This window comes from Salmo salar, chromosome 10 (genome assembly GCF_965601325.2).
Source record: "Salmo salar chromosome 10, fSalSal1, whole genome shotgun sequence".
Taxonomy (NCBI): domain Eukaryota; kingdom Metazoa; phylum Chordata; class Actinopteri; order Salmoniformes; family Salmonidae; genus Salmo; species Salmo salar.
Window position 1 is genome coordinate 113,262,084 of NC_138300.1, and position 17,518 is coordinate 113,279,601.

The following is a 17,518-nucleotide window of genomic DNA, read 5'->3' on the forward strand; positions in this document are numbered from 1 at the left end:
ATTTGTTCTGGTAACAAACTCAAATGTTCCCAAAACATTTCTGCTAACATGTAATGATATTGTCTGTTTTTTAACAGAAACAAAATATACCTAAAGATTACAAGATTCCTGTGACATACGTTCCAAAAGAAGTGGTGAGAAGATGTTTTCCTCTTCTCATAATTACACTATTATTATAACTTAATATGTTTGTGTTCCTTACAAAATATTATTGAATGTCTGTGTGACCTGACTTTTTTAGAGGGTGGAATATAATTTTTCTGTTGTGGTAAATTTCAAAACGGTATACACTACGATTCTAAAGTTTGGGGTCACTTAGAAATGTCCTTGTTTTAGAACGAAAAGCACATTTTTTGTCCATTAAAATAACATCAAATTGATCAGAAATACAGTGTAGACATTGTTAATATTGAAAATGACTATTGTAACGTGAAACAACAGATTTTTTTATGGAACATTTACATTGGCGTACAGAGGCCCATTATCAGCAACCATCACTCCTGTGTTCCAATTGCACGTTGTGTTAGCTAATCCAAGTTTATCATTTTAAAAGGCTAATTGATCATTAGAAAACCCTCTTGCAATTATGTTAGCACAGCTGAAAACTGTTGTTCTGATTAAGGAAGCAATACAACAGGGCCTTTTTTAGACTAGTTGGGTGTCTGGAGCATCAGCATTTGTGGTTTTGATTACAGGCTCAAAATGACCAGAAACAAAGATCTCTCTTCTGAAACTCGTCAGTCTATTCTTGTTACAAGAAATGAAGGCTATTCCAAGCAAGAAATTGCAAAGAAACTAAAGATCTCGTACAACGCTGTGTACTACTCCCTTCACAGAACAGCTCAAACTGGCTCTAACCAGAATAAAAAGAGCAGTGGGAGTCCTCGGTGCACAACTTATCAAGAGGACAAGTACGTTAGAGTGTCTAGTTTGAGAAACAGACACCTCACAAGTCCTCAAGGCATCTGTTTCACAAACTAGACACTCTAATGTACTTGTCCTCTTGCTCAGTTGTGTGCCGGGGCCTCCCACTCCTCTTTCTATTTTGGTTAGAGCCAGTTTGCGCTGTTCTGTGAAGGAGTAGTACACAGCGTTGTACGAGATCTTCAGTTTCTTAGCAATTTCTCACATGGAATAGCCTTCATTTCTCAGAACAAGAATAGACTGACGAGTTTCACAAGAAAGTTCTTTGTTTCTGGCCATTAGTTCCAGATACTCAACTAGTCTAAAGAAGGCCAGTTTTATTGCTTTTAATCAGAACAACAGTTTTCAGCTGTGCTAACATAATTGCTTTTGGCTTTTCTAATGATCAATTTGCCTTTGAAAATGATAAACTTGGATTAGCTAACACAACGTGCCATTGGAACACAGGAGTGATGGTTTTTGATAATGGTCCTCTGTATGCCTACGTACATATTCCATTGAAAATCATCCGTTTCCAGCTACATAAGTCATTTTCAACATTAACAGTGTCTACACTGTAATTCTGATCAATTTGATGTTATTTTAATGGACAAAAAAATTTGCTTTTCTTTCCAAGCAAGAAATTGCAAAGAAACTAAAGATCTCGTACAACGCTGTGTACTACTCCCTTCACAGAACAGCTCAAACTGGCTCTAACCAAAATAGAAAGAGGAGTGGGAGGCCCCGGCACACAACTGAGCAAGAGGACAAGTACATTAGAGTGTCTAGTTTGTGAAACAGATGCCTTGAGGACTTGTGAGGTGTCTGTTTCTCAAACTAGACACTCTAACGTACTTGTCCTCTTGATAAGTTGTGCACCGAGGACTCCCACTGCTCTTTTTATTCTGGTTAGAGCCAGTTTGAGCTGTTCTGTGAAGGGAGTAGTACACAGCGTTGTACGAGATCTTTAGTTTCTTTGCAATTTCTTGCTTGGAATAGCCTTCATTTCTTGTAACAAGAATAGACTGACGAGTTTCAGAAGAGAGATCTTTGTTTCTGGTCATTTTGAGCCTGTAATCAAAACCACAAATGCTGATGCTCCAGACACCCAACTAGTCTAAAAAAGGCCCTGTTGTATTGCTTCCTTAATCAGAACAACAGTTTTCAGCTGTGCTAACATAATTGCAAGAGGGTTTTCTAATGATCAATTAGCCTTTTAAAATGATAAACTTGGATTAGCTAACACAGGAGTGATGGTTGCTGATAATGGGCCTCTGTACGCCAATGTAAATGTTCCATAAAAAAATCTGTTGTTTCACGTTACAATAGTCATTTTCAATATTAACAATGTCTACACTGTATTTCTGATCAATTTGATGTTATTTTAATGGACAAAAAATGTGCTTTTCGTTCTAAAACAAGAACATTTCTAAGTGACCCCAAACTTTAGAACCGTAGTGTATATCATAACTGTCCAGTACCCATGATTGTTATTTCCTGATTTATTTTCTTTTTCAGGGTGGAATGTGTTGGGTAGCGCTAAACGTTTTCCACTTGGAACTCAGTTTACGAGGATTAGCAGACAAGTTTGGAAGCATTTCGTCCAACAAATATAATATCAGCATATTGATCGAAATGCTGAAAGAGACAAGATATCACATGAAGAACTTGGTACGTTTGCACCTTTGGTTCTAATACTAATATTGTAACTGTGATAGCTCTTATGACAGGTTTCTTTTGATGAGGACACATGTTAAAAAATAAATAAAATGCTCCTTTGAAATGCATTACTGTTCATAGAATATTTATCATATGGGGCCTCCCGAGTGGCGCAGTGGTCTAAGGCACTGCATCGCAGGGCTAGAGGCGTCACAACAGACCCGGGTTCGATCTCGGGTTGTATCACAACCGGCTGTGACCGGGAGTCCAATAGGGCGGCGCACAATTGGCCCAGCGTCGTCCTGGTAAGGGGAGGGTTTAGCTGGGGTGGCTTGACTTGGCTCATTGTGCTCTAGTGACTCCTTATGGCGGGACGGGTGCCTGCAGGCTGATCTCGGTCGGCAGTTGGACGGTATTTCCTACAACACATTGGTGCAGCTGGCTTCCGGGTTAAGAGGGCGTGTGTTAAAAAGCGCAGTTTGACGGGTCATGTTTCAGAGGATGCATGACTCAACCTTCGCCTCCAGAGCCCGTTGGGGAGTTGCAGTGATGAGACAAGATCGAAAAAGGGGGTGAAATACAAAAACAAACAAAAATATTATCATACCAATATGTCATTACAAATTACAATTATGACAATAAGAATACCACCCACAGTGCAACATGGCAGCTAAAGGCCTCAACTGCTTCAAAACATTGAAGGCTGAATTGGCAAAAGTCTTGTTGGATAGAGTCTTTGATTGGGAGTACTACCTAGCTGCCTCTGGTGGAGGTGGTCAATAACACATCCATTCGTGCAATCCTTTCTGGCCCAATCACATGAAATAGAATAAAACAAGATACTATAATAAAATAATAAACATGGTACACAAGTCCTGAGCACAAATAGACCAGTGACCGCATCATTTCACATCTGAGTTGTCTGCAATGATGTCTTGTGATGACTGGATCATCTATCAGGTAGATCAGGTATTCACAAAGTGACCTCTCGTAGTCTCATGAGAGTGAAAAAGTACAGTGCCTTGCAAAAGTATCCATCCCCCTTGGCGTTTTTCCTATTTTGTTGCATTACAGCCTGTAATTTAATTTATCTTTATTTGGATGTCATGTAATGGACATACACAAAATAGTCCAAATTGGTGAAGTGAAATGAAAATACATTAAAAAAATTCAACAACAAAAAAAACAGAAAAGTGGTGCATGCATATGAGGTCCCCCTTTTATTCTATTTCATGTGATTGGGCCAGAAAGGATTGCACGAATGCATGTGTTATTGACCACCTCCACCAGAGGCAGCTAGGTAGTACTCCCAATCAAAGACTCTATCCAACAAGACCTTTTCCAATTCAGCCTTCAATGTTTTGAAGCAGTTGAGGCCTTTAACTGCCATGTTGCACTGTGGGTGGTATTCTTATTGTCATAATTGTAATTTGTAATGACATATTGGTATGATAATATTATTATAATTTTTTGTATTTTACCCCCTTTTTCAATCTTGGCCTTCCCTGTGGCTCAGTTGGTAGAGCATGGTGTTTGCAATGCCAGCATGGTGTGTGCAACGCCAGGGTTGTGGGTTCGATTCCCACGGGGGCCAGTACAAAAAATGCATGAAATGAAATGTATGCATTCACTACTGTAAGTCGCTCTGGATAAGAGCGTCTGCTAAATGACTAAAATGTAAATGTAATGCATATGTATTCACCCCCTTTGCTATGAAGCCCCTAAATAAGATCTGGTGCAACCAATTACCTTCAGAAGTCACATAATAAGTTAAATAAAGCCCACCTGTGTGCAATCTAAGTGTCACATGATCTGTCACATGATCTCAGTATATATACACATGTTCTGAAAGGCCCCAGAGTCTGCAACACCACGAAGCAAGGGGCACCACCAAGCAAGCGGCACCATGAAGACCAAAGAGCTCTCCAAACAGGTCAGGGACAAAGTTGTGGAGAAGTACAGATCAGGGTTGGGTTATAAAAAAATATTCGAAACTTTGAACATCCCACGGAGCACCATTAAATCTATTATTAAGAATATGGCACCACAATAAACCTGCCAAGAGAGTGCCACCCACCAAAACTCACGGACCAGGCAAGGAGGGCATTAATCAGAGCGGCAACAAAGAGACCAAAGATAACCCTGAAAGAGCTGCAAAGCTCCACAGCGGAGATTGGAGTATCTGTCCATAGGACCACTAAGCTGTACACTCCACAGAGCTGGGCTTTACAGAAGAGTGGCCAGAAAAAAGCCATTGCTTAAAGAAAAAAATAAGCAAACACGTTTGGTGTTCGCCAAAAGGCATGTGGGAGATTCCCCAAACATATGGAAGAAGGTACTCTGGTCAGATGAGACTAAAATTGAGCTTTTTGGCCGTCAAGGAAAACTCTATGTCTGGCGCAAACCCAACACCTCTTATCACCCCAAGAACCCCATCCCCACAGTGAAGCGTGATGGTGGAAGAATTGAACGAATGATGGATGACGCTAAACACAGGGAAATTCTTGAGGGAAACCTGTTTCAGTCTTCCAAAGATTTGAGACTGGGACGGAGGTTCACCTTCCAGCAGGACAGCAAACTGTTAAAGCAACCCTCAAGTGGTTTAAGGGGAAACATTTAAATGTCTTGGAATGGCTTAGTCAAAGCCCAGACCTCAATCCAATAGAGAATCTGTGGTATGACTTAAATATTGCTGTACACCAGCGGAATCATCCAACTTGAAGGAGCTGGAGCAGTTTTGCCTTAAAGAATGGGCAAAAATCCCAGTGGCTAGATGTGCCAAGCTTATAGAGACATACCACAATAGACTTGCAGTGTTAATTGCTGCAAAAGGTGGCTCTACAAAGTATTGACTTTGTGGGGGTGAATAGTTATGCCCGCTCAAGTTTTCTGTTTTATTTCTTGTTTGTTTCACAATAAAAAAGATTTTGCATCTTCAAAGTGGTAGGCATGTTGTGTAAATCAAATGATACAAACCCCCCAAAAAATTAATTTTAATTCCAGGTTGTAAGGCAACAAAATAGAAAAAACGCCAAAGGGGGTGAATACTTTCGCAACCCACTGTACATTCATAACTTCTTAAAGCATATTACTTGTATTATTCTGGCTAACTTTTCTGAATCCACCCGGGTTAATGAGGTCCCCCTTGTCCTGAATAAAGAGACAAGACTGAAGTTACTACATATAATGTCTTAAATCTGGGCTCAAACATATCTGTCCAGCTGTGTTCTTTGAACTATTTGCTGCATGGCTAAAGCCATGGGGGTATAAAAGCTAAAGCTAACGTTAAATGGTCTATCAACAGCTATAAACCATTATCATTTATGTTTTGAATTTCACATCATTGAGATAATTATTCCCCTTTTGTCTCCGCAGGAGGCGATTACGTATGATTTTGAGTGCCACTACAGAAATGAGCAATGGCAGACAGGACACTATTTTCATTTTGTCGAAGATTTTTTAAAAACGGCCCGTTTGAATAGAGATTTTCCAGAAGAATGTGATCCACCTCCCTGTCCCACAGCAACAATGGCTACAACAATAACAACACAATACCCCACATCAGGTAAATGTTGAGGTGTTTTTTTAAAAGTGTAAATGTTATATATTTGTATTTATTTTTTATTTAACCTTTATTTAACTAGGCAAGTCAGTTAAGAACAAATTCTTATTTACAATGACCGCCTACCCCTGCCAAACCCAGACGACGCTGGATGTGATATAGCCTATCTAACGTCATTGTTGCATTCGCTCATATTCAAATGCAAGATGGCGCCAACAGAGATGGTCGCCTCGCTTCGAGTCCTTAGGAAACTATGCAGTATTTCGTTTTTAATGTATTATTTCTTACATTGTTAGCCCAGAAAATCTTAAGTGTTATTACATACAGCCAGGAAGAACTATTGGATATAAGAGTGATGTCAACTTGCCAACATTACGACCAGAATACGACTTTCCAGAAGCGGATCCTTTGTTCGGACCACCACCCAGAACAGTGGATCTAATCCCAAAAGCTGACCCAAAACAATGTTGCCCCATAAGAGGCAGATGGAGCGGCCTCCTGGTCAGGATCCGTAGGCATGCACACAGCCCACCGCTTCTGAGTATATTACTCGCCAATGTCCAGTCTCTTGACAACAAGGTAGACGAAATTAGAGCAAGGGTTGCCTTCCAGAGAGACATCAGAGATTGTAACATTCTCTGTTTCACAGAAACATGGCTCTCTCAGGATACGTTGTCGGAGTTGGTTCAGCCACCGGGCTTCTTCATGCGTCGCACTGACAGAGATAAACACCTCTCTGGGAAGAAGGAGGGCGGGGGTGTATGCTTCATGATTAACGACTCATGGTGTAATCATAACAACATACAGGAACTCAAGTCCTTCTGCTCACCCGACCTAGAATTCCTTACAATCAAATGACGGCCATATTATCTCCCAAGAGTATTCTCGTCAGTTATCGTCACAGATGTGTATATACCCCTTCAAGCAGACACCCCGATGGCCCTCAAGGAACTTCACTGGACTTTGTAAACTGGAAACCATATATCCTGAGGCTGCATTTATTGTAGCTGGGGATTTTAACACAACAAATTTGAGAACAAGGCTACCCAAATGCTATCAGCATATTGATTGCAGTACTCGCATGTGCAATACACTCGATCATTGCTACTCTAACTTCCGCGATGCAAACAAGGCCTTCCCTAGCCCTCCCTCCGGCAAATCCGACCACGACTCCATCTTGCGCCTACCGTTTTATAGGCAGAAACTCAAACAGGATGTACCCGTGACTAGAACCATTCAACACTGGTCTAACCAATCGGAATCCATGCATCAAGATTGTTTTGATCATGCGGACTGCGAAATGTCCTGGGCAGCCTCAGAGAATAACATCGAGCTATATGCTGACTCGGTGAATGAGTTTATAAGGAAGTGCATTGGAGATGTTGTACCCACTGTGACTATTAAAACCTACCCTAACCAGAAACCATGACTAAAACGCAAAACTAAAAGCGCGAACGACCGCATTTGACCTTTGAAAGAGGACTGAGAATATGGCCGAATATAAACAGTGTAGTTATTCCCTCTGCAAGGCAATAAAACAAGCGAAATGTCGTTATAGGGACACAGTAGAGTCGCAATTCAACGGCTTAGACACGAGACGCATGTGGCAGGGTCTACAGGAAATCACGGACTACAAAAAGAAAACCAGCCACGTCACGCTTCCAGACAAACTAAACACCTTCTTTGCCCTCTTTGAGGACAGTACAGTGCCACCGTCGTGGCACACTAACAAGGACTGCTCCTCCCCTCTCATTCTCCGTGGCTGACGTGAGTAAGACATTTAAACGTGTTAACCCTCGCAAGGCTGCTTGCCCAGATGGCATTACTAGCCGCGTCCTCAGAGCATACGCAGACCAGCTGGCTGGTGTGTTTATGAACATATTCAATCGCTCCCTATCCCAGTCTGCTATCACCACATGCTTCAAGATGGCCACCATTGTTCCTGTACCCAAGAAGGAAAAGATAACGGAACTAAATGACTACCGCCCCGTTGCACTCACTTCTGTTATCATGAAGTGCTTTGAGAGACTAGTCAAGGATCATATCACCTCCACCTTACCTGCCACCCTAGACCCACTTCAGTTTGCTTACCGCCCCAACTGGTCCACAGACGATGCAATCTCCATCACACTGCACACTGCCCTATACCATATGGACAAGAGGAATACCTATGTAAGAATGCTGTTTATTGACTACAGCTCAGCATTCAACACCATAGTACCCTCCAAGCTCATCATTAAGCTGGAGGCCTTGGGTCTCGACCCCGCCCTTTGCAACTGGGTCCTGGACTTTCTGACGGGCCGCCCCCAAGTGGTGAAGGTAGGAAACAACATCTCCACTTCGCTGACCCTCAACATTGGGGCCCCACAAGGGTGCGTGCTCAGCCCCCTCCTGTACTCCCTGTTCACCCATGACTATGTGGCCATGCACGCCTCCAACTCAATCATCAAGTTTGCAAACGACACAACAGTAGTGGGCTTGATTACCAACAACGACGAGACAGCCTACAGGGAGGAAGTGAGGGCCCTAGGAGTGTGGTGTCAGGAAAATAACCTCTCACTCAACCTCAAGCTGAAAAACAGCTTCTATCTCAATGCCGTCAGACTGCTAAACAGCAATCACTAACTCAGAGAGGCTGCTGCCAACATTGAGACTCAAATGACTGGCCACTTTAATAAATGGATCACTAGTCACTTTAAACAATGCCACTTTAATAATGTTAACATATCTTACATTACTCTTCTCATATGTATATACTGTACCTTATACCATCTATTGCACCTTGCCTACGCCGCTCGGCCATCGCTTATCCATATATTTATATGTACATATTCTTATTCCATCCCTTTAGATCTGTGTGTATTAGGTAGCTGTTGGGGAATTGTTGGATGACTTGTTAGATATTACTGCACTGTCCGAACTAGAAGCACAAGCATTTCGCTACACTTGCATTAACATAAGCTAACCAATAACATTTAGATTTAATTTGATAGTGGTCAATTCTGATGCACCATAGGAGTCGTCGCTCAGTTTAAACCTTGTTAGCTACTGTGGAATATCCTGTGGTGCTCATATGCTACGCCCAGTATAAAACTATTATCTGTCTCGTTTGGTGTATGGGTACCGGTACCTCTCCATTAAACTATTCCTCTTGTGAACAGTCTTTTTTTTTATAGATCAGATCTTGTGTCGGTTTCGGTTGCGTGTCTTTTTATCTCTGTCCTACACAGAATCTTCTATAAATTTCTTTGTTCAAAGAACTTCACATGACAAAACATGGAATGTACCAGGTGTTTGGAAGGTCCATTGTGACATTAGTGATGCAGCTGAGTCACAGAACCAAAGAAAGATGTCCCCTGATGGACCCCATGAAAGGAAGAAAAGGACTGAAACCCCAATTGTGGAAGTGTTGATTACAGAGCAATCTTCAGATCTTCCCAAGCGCTTGGCCATTCTTTCCTGATGCAGACAGATCTGATCTTTTGTCCGAAGGAAAGAAAAGGTTGCTGTGATGTGACTTTATAGGCGTCAACAATGAACTGTTTTCATCATTGGGCATTAACTCTCTCTCTCTATCTCTATCCAGTCAACTATCCTGCCATAGGAACAGAATTCAACATGTCAGCACCAGACTCCGAAACCTGTAAGTAAAAAAAAAGAAACTGTGGCACAGATTTAGTTGCTGAAAGTGTCCAAATAGTAGCAATGTAATGCAACCAGTCAAAATGGTGTAGGCCTACTAGCTGCATGGCTACTATTCTTGACTGTTGCTCAACTGCAGAATAGCCTGGAGAGAGAGCATTCCCTTAAGGCCACCACAGGCTGAAATTACATTTGGTCCATTCATTTTAGTATTTTCAAAAAGGAAACAAAAATCTCAATGACATTTTTTGTTTTTTTGTTTATCATACTACCGTCATCAACATTTCATGAATGATTTAAAAGCCCCTTGGACTATATGTAGTAACATACTTTGAAGAGATGGTGATTGGGTGTAAATAGATGTTTGGTAGTCTAAATTCAGTGTACTTGTCTTAACTGCCAATTCTGGAAAGTCAGACTCTTCCCACAAGCCAACTAATTTTCCTCAGCTTCAGAATCATCAAAATTCACCAAATGTTGTGTGGTTATCCTTAGATATATTATTGAGACTTGCCATGAGGGAATTGTTGATATGTTGTACATTTTATATTCTATATAACATTTTCTTTAGAAAAATGGTCCAAAGTATTTTTTGTATTTTACAGATAGAAAGGTGAAAAATAATATTTATCCACAATCTGCTCTGAGCAAGTCCGGTCCTGGAGTGTCTTAACTAAATGAAACCAAAATATTTAGGATGACTTAATTAAGTGTCCCGAAAAATGTATTTGTGGGATATGCAAATATGCACATATTTAATGAGTTATCACCTCATTTGCATATTTTTATACAATATTTCCACCTTATGTTATTTTTTGTTATATTGATTACTGCATTGTTGGGTTTGGAGCTTGCAAGAAAGGTATTTGACTATACTTGTGCACGTGACATTACATTTAAGAAAATGTGTAATGCAAAAAAGTATTATATTTGTATCTACTTTTAACAGGCAAAAGTTGATTGTGAAATTATTAAGAGAAAAACAATATCTATACGGGTGTGGTGCCTGGCCTTAATTTGCTAATTAGTTAAAAGCCTTTGTCACTTGATTTATGAAGAGGCTGCAGGGCAAATTGCATTCCTCCACATGACAGTTTGGGTTTAAACTCATGTCTTGTTGTTCTACCAGAGCTGTTATGTGTCTCCCTAATCACTGACCAACACGATCTACTGTATCCAATCATTTTCCATGCATCAATCATAGCTACAGTATGAGACATGCGATGGATAGGAGACATGTTTTGATATTGAGATAAGAACGTCTACATTGAATCAATGCAGCCGTTTTTATCTCAATATCAAATCATTTCTGGGTAACAATGAAGTACCTTGCTGTGATTGTGTTAAATTAAAATGGTAAAAAAAGAAACAAAAATAGCTTCTAAGCGAAGAGCAATTTCTCAAACAAGAATTTTGCTAAGACTGTCTGGAAGTGGTCTGAGTGAGGAGGGGAAAACTTAAACCTAGCTGTTATTGGCAGGGATGTTTGGAACCCTCTTTCTTATTGGTCTATTAACTAATTTACCGCCTGGTGTTGTCACCAGCCAGGCCAAAACTCCATCTCACTAAAACAGGCTGATATTTCAGGCAGTATTTTCAAGCAGCTCTTACACTAACAGGGCATTATCATCATTTGCATGGTTTCATTCCATATAAAACACAAGAAAATCATGTTTATATTTTCCTTTAACATGTGGGAAAAAAACATCCCAGTCAGGCAAATATCTATGACATAAATGTTTAGTTCAGGGCAAAGTCCCAGACTGAGTCAGTAAAAAGTAGAGAGGGTTATATTATAATTATTAGCCAGCGTTGAAATACAACAACAAAAAAGTTGTTATACAAACCATTTGAATTATCTGATTACATATGATTTCTTTGTATGCACCATTTCAATATTGGGTGCGTTTGCAAATTCGCTCCGGGTATCTACTCCAATTTCAGAGCACTCTCGTCTGAGTGTGCCAGAGCAAAATAAGTGATGAATTTACGAACCCTCAACAACCGTTGAATATGGCCAGTGTCAGTTAACGTCACCAACATTCGGAAAGAAATTGTTGCCAGCAGCACAGTTACAGTCATCAACGCACTGGATAACATGAAAACAGCCTAACCAGCTCTGCTAGGGTGAGTAAAATGGTCAGATTGAGGTGTTCTCTGATTTGTGTCTGAAAGTAGCTAGCCAACGTTAACCAATTGGCTTGGGTGCTTGACTGCCGTTGAGGCCAGAACGCTCGGATCAACCCTACTCCTCGGCCAGAGCGTCCAGGGTGCGCTCTGAACGCTCTGAGAGCAAAACGCTCTGAATTTACGAACTGACAATCTGACAACGCTCTGAATTTACAAACGCCCAGAGGGCACTCTGAGTGCACTCTGGCACTTCAGATTGAATTTACGAACACACCCATTATTCTTACTGACTAGAAACTTGTCTGTCCACACAGGGAATGAGCCTCTGAGATTCCTGCCAGAAGTAGTGGAGAGAAGCCTCCTGTCACTACTTGTCATTCCTATTGCAGCCGTTGTGTTTCTGTTTGCGTGGAAGGTGAGCTGTCCTTTGACCCAATCTACAACCTAAAAGGGTTCTTCGGCTGTCCCCATAGGAGAATCCTTTGAAGAACCCTTTTTGGTTCCAAGTAGAACCCTTTTGGAACCCATTTTTCGAAGAGTGTAAGGATCTGCATCTTAAAACGTGAATGGTGCCACTCTGTCTATAGATTGTTGTTTTGTCTGTGGACATTGTACTGTCTATGTTCATTGTTAATCTCTTTGATTGTAAGTCATTGTATATTTTTTTTTTTGTCTTTGATGGTTGTTTTGTCTTTGACCGTCTGGGTGTTTCTTTACCAGTATCTTCTACTTTGTTGTTTTGTATTTTTGTTAGAGAATTTTACTTTGTTTGTACTTGTGGGTTGACATGGGTTCCCTTGGTGTTTAACAGTGTTACTCTCGGATCTTCCAGGTGAAATCAAGGAGGAATCAACATCAGTCAGATGAACGGAACTCAGTGGAAGGAGGCCTTTTCACAGGACCAGAAGGGACTTTGGCACCTCCACTAGAGGAACCATCTGAAAAGTAAAGACATTCACTCATATTTCATTTAATTGAATCTATCAATTCCTCCATATGAATATTATAAAATCATTCATCTTAATATCAGACACAAAAATGTATCAAAGGTTTGTGTGTCTGAAAATAATCAACTAGTTTTAAGGTGAGGTGAATTTGTATACATTTTTTTAATAGGTTTTTAATTATAATGGTTTTGTACATTACAGGAACAGATTGAACATCATAGAGACAGTGTAATTCTTCAAATCCTTGGAAATTGGTGAGATTTATGTTTTTCTTCATATAATTTGTGACCTCGGACAGAGACAGAGGACCATCTTAGCCAACTCCTAATATTTATGGTTTGACAATGAAGAGTATGGAACTAGGACACATTGTTTTAGCTACCTGTATGTAAAGCATAACAAAAATGTACTTCTTCTTTCTTTGTCTCTTTTAGGTGTACAGAGGAATCGTCTGAGAAAGAGAAAGGAAACAAGCAAACATAAAACTGCATTTCTTATGGATTTTTGAGGTGAAAGACTCGCTTCTTTCCTGTCTAGAAACTGCCAGTCCTCACATACTGGAACCAGAGAATGACATTGCATAGAAAAGCTTTGTTTTTCTTATAAGAATATTAACCCGTCGTCTACTATCAAATTTTGTCAGAAGAAGCTGAAAAGGAGACCGGATTGTCATGGAAACATCTAGAGGCGCCAATAACAGTCAAAATATGACTCAAATCACCCATAACTGCTGAAAACACTAAACTTTACGGGACAAAGTTGTTTTTACAAGCACTCCCATTTGCACTTTGTGTGGGTTTGGCTGGAGTGTAGATACCAGATCTACTCAAGAATGGGCCAGAAAACAAACCCCTACAAATGGCTTTCTTTTTTTCGAAGAACCCTTTTTGATTCCAGGTAGAACTCTTTTGGGTTCCATGTAGAACCCTTTCCACATAGGACTGAAAAAGAAATGACTACCTCTAGTCGCCCTCACTTTCCTCATCTTCTTCTCAGCAGCATTCTACTCCATTTCCATCTTCATCTGGGTCTCCATTGGACATTCCCTGAGAACAAATGTTGAAATGAGTTAGCTAGAAATATTCTCAGATCTAAGCATTTGTTTTGTTTCATGTTTTTGGCCGTGTATGTACCGAATGGATGAGGTTGCGTGATATATTTATTTATTTACTCAGAATGCTGACAGCACCGTGTTGCTTTGGTTGAAAAAAAAAAACAGACAATGATTCAGCTTATCTATAAAAATAGTAAATGAGCAGGAAAAGGTCTACAAGGGCGCATTATAACCCATTCTTCTGCCATGCATTAAGCCCTCATAAGCAGCACATAAGCATGTATGAACACGTGCATTATCTATATTATTAAGACAGCCATAGAGGGATGTACATATGTATGTATGATGGTGTTGTTAATTGCTTATGAATGGGTTGTACAAAAGGCTTTGGTTGGAGGTGTAAATGTACAAAACATTGCTGCTTTGACTAACTTACATTTTACCCATTATATACATTAAGAATTCTCCCTATAGCAATCAATGGTCAAGCAAGGGTAGATACTACATATCCATATTGATTTAGATAAAAAAGTTTAAGGGGTCTGATAACTCTAGGTGTTTCTATGCTCTCAATGCACAAGAAAGAGGTGGACTAGCATTAAGTAAACCAGCACGGTATCAGATTCTGGAGACTGAGATTAACCACATGTATCATCAATTACAGTATAACTCGGCTCTGGTATATTGCAGCTTAACTACCCATAAGGTATATTCTGTATGTTGCATGTAAACAACTGTATTACAGTTCAACAACACGTTAAGGTGGCTCAAAGCTATGAATTCAAGGTGAGTTAAAACATTTTCTTTTTACTTTTCACTCCAAATCAAATCTTATTTTATTCGTCACATGCTTCGTAAACAACAGGTGTAGACAATCAGTGAAATGCTTACCGCTCGGCTTACAGCTACAAAAATATAGAGCACCCTATTGAATTGTGTTTCAAATAGCTGTCAGTAGCCTATACAGCAAGTGAACTAAGAGATTCATTTCTCAAACACGTCTGAATACAAATCCCCTTAATATAACAACGTTTTTAGAGAGGACCAGCATCTAAAATGTACCATGATTTAGAAAAGTGATATGATCTGTGAGGAGAGTGTCTAGCAATTAATCCAGAGAGGCTGCATTCGATGATTCAGAGATGTATCACTGTAACTATTATATAAATTAGAAGAGTACGTAGGAAAATATTGACATTTTTGCACAATTCAGTTGCCATCTTAGGCATGATGAAAATTGCCCAATCCATGACATTATGCAATTGCATAAATGCAAGCTCTCAAATAAGCATGGACTGCTATTGTTGACATACGTTGGCAAAGAGAGAGAACTTAAACCTTATGTATTAAGTTAGCCAATGCAAGCTTAACCGTACTTGTACCAATACATGCATTCCCTCACTTTCGCCATTTGGCGTTCTTACCCCTTGTACCTTGTACAATCCTGGTTTTGTGCCTTGTTTGGATTTATGTTGTTGACTCCATCATGAATACAGGTGATACATTAAAGTATATCATTATGCTGTTTGATCCAAGAGCAGTTGGATCATTGTTTTATGCACAGTATTTGTGTATGACATTTCACAAACTCACCAGGAGACAACAAAGTAATGGCGACAAACCACTGACTAAAAAACCAACATGGAGGACAAGAGACCATGTCATCAATAGGTGTTGGTTGTCTCTCAGTGACCATGAACCAATGGGATAGATAGACCAGTCTGCTAAAAAGTGTTGTAGACAAAACCTAGAGAAGAGTGTTGCATCATTGCCCAACTGGTTATAATGATCTCCCACCAATGGAAATGACCTGGCACTCATATTGTCTTTGTGGCACCTCTATGTTAACCCATTACCCTTATTCCAATACATAATTATCACTCTAATTCAAACAAATGGACCCTAAGCCTAAGTGAAAGCCATTTTAAATATCAGGACACACATTAGTTAGAGCAATAACCCTTTTCATTTGAACACTAATACTCCACAACACTAAACTCTTATAAATCAATTATACACTAAGTAACATGTGACAGAAGAATACATTCAAACTCCAAATTGCAATCCTGTCTGCATGTAATGTTTTAGGAGTTGTACTTTGTATAGAAAACGGTTCCACTGGTAAAACCTGTTTATTTCATCAAGTGTATTTGGGGAATTTGCCTATTGGACTTTTCTCTTAGAAGAGTATTTATAGTGCGAAATGGAGTGAATGTAAAAAACAATACCACATTGGTGTTCATATAGTTTTGAGCAAAAGTGTCAATTTCAGCATGAGTAGCTGAAAACACTTGGTGTGATTAACTGTTGTTTTGTTGTATTAAAGCTTTAAGATAATTATTTTATCCCCAAAATAAATGACTTTGTATTAGGGCTGTCAGAGTTAATCACTTGACTTGAGTAAAAAAATAAAAATGCACAATTTGTTTTTAAATCATGATTAATCGCATTGTCAGTAATTATTCAGAATACAATGAAAACGTCCAAAATACATAATATATACAGCCAAAAGTGAGACAATGCAATGTCAAAACAAGTTGACCATGAGGTTAAAGAAATTGTGCTTTATCAAGTTATTTGATTTTGCTAACCGTTATTTTGGACAAAATCAAGACGACAATGCTTTTTGTATAACAATTGAGCAAATTATGAATTTATGATTTATCACAGCAAATCCAGCGATTAACTTGATTTTTTATTTTTATCGTTTGACAGCCCTACTTTGTAATAAGCATTGTGATACATTGAAAAATGAAACATTTTTTATTGCCACAACAAAAACAGTATGTAAGCTTCTAAAGAGTCAACTTTAGAAGTTTTGCGGGTGTTTTACATATTGTATGAATGTTGTGATGAGTTGAAACATGGTTTAAGCTGTGAACAGAAATGTGGTGGCATCCCCCATTTTCCTGTCTGTCTTAGAGCCTATGAACACAAAGAGATAGTCATTGTCCCAAATGGCACCCCATTACCCTATATAATTCACTACTTTTGACCAGGGCCCATAGGGCTCTGGCCCAGAGTAGTGAACTATATATGGAATAATAGGGTGCTACCATGTTGAAAAGAGCAAGAGCCCTGAAGCACTGTTCTGGTATCAGTTATATGTTGTTTTACTTATTTTGGTTGAAATTAGTTGATCCCTGAACAGTGGTTTTGGTCTCTAGCTTAGTGTCCCACTATAAAAATAGAATTCCATATTTCTAATTATAGAATTGGAATTCTGTGTTCCACTCTTATAGGGGAAACAAACAGGCGTGTAGGCAGGAAGTTAATCTGGGTGCCAAAAGAAAACATCATTCCGACCCAGGCAAAAGCTGGGCAACACTACTGTATTTTTGTATAAATGTAAACAAATGTATATGATGAGATATGAATAAAGTACACATATCCAAATATGCAGCGTGCCAGAGCTGTGTTTTGTGATAATTATACAAAAGTTGATGGAAACAAATACATCACACCAACGACACAGAAAATTATTCAAAAAAGGATCTGACTTCCCTTCCTCTAAAAAGGTATTTGATTTAAACAACTGTTCATTTGAGGGGTGATGCCATCATCTAAATTAAAGCATCTAATCTCATACCATTGTTTTCATCATGAGTAAATAGAGCCAAC

At 39.5% G+C, this 17,518-nt stretch overlaps 1 protein-coding gene across 1 annotated transcript in view; it reads left to right on the plus strand.

The window, feature by feature from the left end:
* kitlga (kit ligand a) overlaps positions 1-17,295 on the plus strand; it is a 37,385-nt gene extending 20,090 nt beyond the window's left edge. Inside the window, exons 3-10 of the mRNA XM_014125663.3 lie at positions 78-134; positions 2,422-2,574; positions 5,938-6,127; positions 9,711-9,767; positions 12,211-12,311; positions 12,729-12,841; positions 13,045-13,097; positions 13,278-17,295. Of these exons, the coding sequence (XP_013981138.1) occupies positions 78-134; positions 2,422-2,574; positions 5,938-6,127; positions 9,711-9,767; positions 12,211-12,311; positions 12,729-12,841; positions 13,045-13,075 (702 nt within the window). The 3' untranslated portion in view covers positions 13,076-13,097; positions 13,278-17,295. The remainder of the gene's footprint in view (positions 1-77; positions 135-2,421; positions 2,575-5,937; positions 6,128-9,710; positions 9,768-12,210; positions 12,312-12,728; positions 12,842-13,044; positions 13,098-13,277) is intronic.
* The last annotated feature ends 223 nt before the right edge of the window (positions 17,296-17,518 follow it).